The sequence below is a fragment of the Aptenodytes forsteri genome, unplaced genomic scaffold (assembly GCF_000699145.1).
Source record: "Aptenodytes forsteri isolate BGI_AS27 unplaced genomic scaffold, ASM69914v1 Scaffold183, whole genome shotgun sequence".
Taxonomy (NCBI): Eukaryota; Metazoa; Chordata; class Aves; order Sphenisciformes; family Spheniscidae; genus Aptenodytes; species Aptenodytes forsteri.
The window spans coordinates 1,467,776-1,472,744 of NW_008795918.1; the positions used below are offsets into that span (position 1 = coordinate 1,467,776).

At 39.9% G+C, this 4,969-nt stretch overlaps 1 protein-coding gene across 1 annotated transcript in view; it reads left to right on the forward strand.

Moving 5' to 3' along the window:
• MPP4 (membrane palmitoylated protein 4) overlaps nt 1–4,969 on the forward strand; it is a 23,486-nt gene extending 18,517 nt beyond the window's left edge. The window contains 4 exon segments of the mRNA XM_019473496.1: nt 381–474; nt 1,311–1,419; nt 3,383–3,517; nt 4,515–4,969. Of these exon segments, the coding sequence (XP_019329041.1) occupies nt 381–474; nt 1,311–1,419; nt 3,383–3,517; nt 4,515–4,706 (530 nt within the window). The 3' untranslated portion in view covers nt 4,707–4,969.

Below are 4,969 nucleotides of genomic sequence, written 5' to 3' on the forward strand. Positions count from 1 at the left end.
TGGCTGTGCCCCCTCCCAGCTTCTTGTGCACCTCCAGCCTTCTCAGTCGGTAGAGCAGGGGAAACTGGAAAGTCCTTGGCTAGTGTAAGCACTACCTAGCAACAACTAAAACATCGGTGTGTTATCAACATTATTCTCATCCTAAATCCAAAACACAGGCCTGTACCAACTACTAGGAAGAAAATTAACTCTATCCCTGCCGAAACCAGGACAGTAGACAAGGCTTTTGCTCTAGATTAACAAATGGAAACAACTCATTTTATTACTTATGAAAGTACTGATTTATAGTCCTTCATGAAAGTTGTCTCATTTTCATTTATAAAATTACAAGAATTTACTTGCAGTTGGGTTTTTTTGTGTGTGTATATATCTCCTTTCAGACACCACTCGTGTTCAGAAGAGTTATGAAATGAATGGTCGTGAATATCACTACGTATCAAAGGAAACTTTTGAAAACATGGTGTATAGCCACAGGTAACTAGGAGAGACAAATTACATTTTTGTTACTTAAAAAAAATTGTTACTTAAAAATGATCCAAGAAAAGCCAGTTTTGTAGTTAGGTCCCAAGTCTGGGCTCCTCCACTCATACTTACTACGAATGTTTGGTGTAAATTTTGGTCAAACTGCTTGAGCCCATTGCTTCAAAAACTGTGTTTGTGCAGTTGCAAATAAGCTCCTCTACAATTAATCTCAGAATCCTTCTAAAGGGAAGTGGGATCTCCAGGCCTGAGCTCACTTGATGTGCTGTAAGTTATGAGTTTAGCCCTTCTGGAAATTGGACTGCTTTCTAAAACTGAGCAGTGAGTCAGACCTGTTCCTGATCTACATCTCCATTGCAAAACCTCTGCAGTGATGACATCTCCAGCACCTGAACTGTAAGGGCCGAACTTTCATAAGTGTCTGCTCCTTTCTATGCATCAGTAATCCCTCTGCTAAGACAGACCAGCTCAGCACCAGAAGCTACACTCCTTGAGCTGTGCCAAGTGCTTTGAGATCTTCTGATTTATGAAGTTATTAGTACTATCTAAATGACAAGCATTTTCTCATTAGAATCACAACCTCTAAACGCATAATTTGTAACAAGATGAGTAAAAAATGCATGCTTTGGAGATGTCAAACTGTAACGGTTCTGATTTTGTGCCCAGTGTAGCGGGGAAGAGCAAAGGTGGAGGTTGTTCACCAGTGTTCACCGTCTTTTATGATCGTTCAGTCTTGATCACTGGATTACATGTGAAGACTTCACCCTTAAATGGAACCTTTTGAGACTCAAGTGCTCTTTCATTTTCCTTCTTCCTCACCGCTGTTGCAGAATGCTGGAATATGGGGAATACAAAGGGTACCTGTATGGTACCAGTATTGACGCAGTGCGAACAGTCCTCGATAAAGGCAAGATCTGTGTAATAGATTTGGAACCACAGGTGAGTTGTAAAGGGGCAGGGACTCTACAGTTCGTATCTCCTGGGAGCAAAAATAATTCTCTGTACATTCTTGAGCTGTTGGAACAGTGTTAGTTGCTTTGTCTTGTTTTTCACTTTAGCTCATGGTGCTAATAGATTATTCTTTGCATGGGTCTTGGGGGTGGGGGGAATACTACAGTGGCAAGTATGTACAGATCAGTATAGTTCACTTGTTTCCAAGTCAGCAGCTGCATTATCAGGTGGAATGGTACAGAAATGAGTTTTCATACTTGCTTAAAGCAAGGATTCTTTTTGCATGCGGAGACCGCTGCGTGGGATTTCCTCCTCCTCCTCCAAGCCCTGTTAGTTGAGAGTTCTGTCCTTCCGTTAGCAATCTCTGAACACCCTTTGGTAAAAGCAGCAACTATTAAAGTAATCAAGCAAAAGCAGGGAATTATATCATGCATTTATTTCTCTTCAGAAGTAACTTAACAGCTGGGAGTAAGCTGCTGGCACACATGACCAAACAGCTCTACAAGAACCTCCAGCCAGTGCCTGCTGCGTAGACCGCCGCTCGTCTGGGTACCACAGTTTGCAAATGTTTACTATATGAGAAAGGGCAGCTGGCACAGCTTCCACATATGCCCTAGCAGATATTGGCAAGAGGTGCTTCAAATATTAGGGTGATTGCCAGATGTTTCTATGCTGGGCATTGCAAAAAAACTTATAATGCAATCTTTGCATTCTTCTGTATTTTTGTTTCTTAATTGCTTTTATTTTCTCTAACACTTTCAGAACTACTTACCATGCTAATCTTTTCACTTAGACACTATTCACTTATTTTTTTCCCTTCTATCTTTGCATTGAATTTGCTGATGAAGATAAGGCTAATAAAGGCTTGAGTTTGTAAATATCTAAGAGACTTAAAGCTGTGTCCAGCAAAATCTTACTAAACTTCTCTGAATTACTTGCGTATTTAGTACTTCGGAGCTGTTTAGGCTACTAGGTTTCAGCATCTCTTCTAACTGAATGTAAAGAGAGACACCATAACTCAGTAACTTTTAGAGACTTCCCTCTAATTATGCAGAGCCAGCGTAGTCAGAGACCTAGGTTAGCAGTGGTTTGTGCTGTTTGAAGTAGAAGTTACATGACCTGTGGGGTACTACTCAAAATCCAAACGGCTATAAGGGGCAGATTAGGCCACACTTTAGTCTTCGTTTCACTTCTAAAAATGTCTTTGGGTTTCTTCTGCTACACTTCTCCTAAACAAGAGGGAGAAGGGGGGGGGGGAAATGGAATTTTGCTACTTGAACAGATGTGCCACTATCAGTTTTTTAGGGTGTGACTTTAAAGGACAAGTTTTGGGAAGGGTATTAAGTAATAGCACATAGCTGTTCTTCAGTAACTGCCGTGGGGTAGGAGCATTACTGCCAAGCTGCATACTTTTATTTTAAATCTGGTGGCTTGGCCAACTTTACATGCTGTGCTTTTTGCTTTTTTTGTTTTCTTTTTTCTAGTTCCCTCCACTGCTTTGCAGTAGTTTAAAAATCCTTATTAGCATCAGGGAATGCTACACAGCACAAAGATTTCCAAAAGCAGGATACTTTCTTCCAGTATGGGGCAATAAAGTTGTGCTTTTTCCAAAGGTAGCTCCCCAGCAGTTAAAAAAACAGATTTCAGATTCATCTTTAGTGTTGTTGATTGTAGAGATCTCTTAATGACAATGTCCAGTCACTCACTGGAGTTGAAAGCATCTCCTAATCAGGTTACCAAGCAGAATTAAGTGACTGATATGCTACAGTTGCTTGACAATGGTCTGGTCCAGGGATTATTAGTGAGGTCATTTTAAAGTAGGTGTTCCTGAAAAAGATTACTGCTAGGTCTGGAGATAAGAGCACGTTGTAAACAGTTGGCTTTTTATGGGAGTAAAACTGGGATGAGTACACTTGAAATACTTTAACTTCTTTTTACTCTTAATTTGCAGGGCATACAAGTAGCCCGGACTCATGAATTAAAGCCCTACATTATATTCATCAAGCCATCCAGCATAAGCTGCATGAGGCAGACTCGTAAAAATGCCAGGGTCATTACGGATTATTATGTGAACATGAAATTCAAGGTGAGATTTGGGAATTGAAGAGACTCAGCTTAATATTCTGGGATTCTGTGTTTAGAACATACTGCGTTCTACTATGTTACTAGGTTAACTCTTTAAAAGATTTTTGTGTCTTTAGGATCAAATCTAAGTTATTCTTGTCTTTTTCTGTTTGGTTTGTTGGGATTTTTTCCCCCCTCCAGATTTGCTTTGAAGCAGAAGTGTTGTAATTTGCACCTAGGGGATGGAGGCATTTTGCTTCAAAATGCCTTTAAAGGAGAGGCTTTTTTTTATATCTTTGTTTTTATTAACTGCCTTGTGACAAGATTTAAGTCAACACATACATTTACTGTTTGCACTGAAATATCAGGGATGTGCTTCATTCGGTAATTTAATCAAATATTTTTTCATGTAGTTATAAGAATGTGTTGTTATTTCATGTATGCTTAATGACAGTATCAATATCAATTCTATACTAAGTTCTATAGATAAAACACAAATCCTGCTTGTAGGAAACGCATATCTTGTATTTACAGTGTGTCTAGTGCATTGTCACAATTGTTTCCATGCAAATCATCGTAAAGTTTAGCATCTTAAAATTTTGGAGACCTCAGTCCATAACTGTATATGGAAAGGAATCGTGATTGCTATGGCAGAAAGAAACAGGAACACTGGGGAAATAAACTGAAATGTGGAACGAGAACACAAGTGCTAGTGGATTTGCCTTCGAGTCCCTAACATCCTCTGCCAGCACTTGTCAGTAGAATAACCTTTTTGGGGCAAATGGAGCATACTGAGAGACACGGTATCTCCTTGGGAAGAATATGGCAGTCGGCTCTGTTTCAGAGACTTGGGACTGACTGTAGCACGTATACTTTACTACAGCAAACTGTAAATGACATAAAGCACACTGGCACTATATTCACCTCTTGTTTACGTGGCCCAAGGTGTTCTGCAGATGCCATGCAGGTATGTTTGTTTACCACATTAAAGCTTTATAGACTTACTCTGTGTCCCGCAGGAAGAAGATTTACAGGAGATGGAAGATTCGGCTAAGAAAATGGAAGCTCAGTTTGGTCAGTTCTTTGATCAAGTGATTGTGAATGACAATTTACAAGAAGCATCTGCGCAGCTGCTGTCTGCGGTCCATCATGCACAGGACGAGCCCCAGTGGGTCCCTGCAGTATGGATATGCTCAGACACTCAGCCCTAATTCTGAGCAGCAGGCAGCTTCAGAAAGATTACAGCTTGTGTTTTACTTCAAGAATAATCCTCATGTCAGGATTGCAAGAATTTATCTTTGTATGTGAGGGATTGGGAAGAGGATTAGGAAAGAAGCTGCTACAGGAGATGTAATCATACTATGTTCTGTGTAGGTCTTCAGCTTTTTATGTTACAGTTGTATCCACTTTTGTACAAAAAAGGAAATATTGTGAGCTCTCAATTACAAGAATAAAGCAAAATCTATTTTGTTGC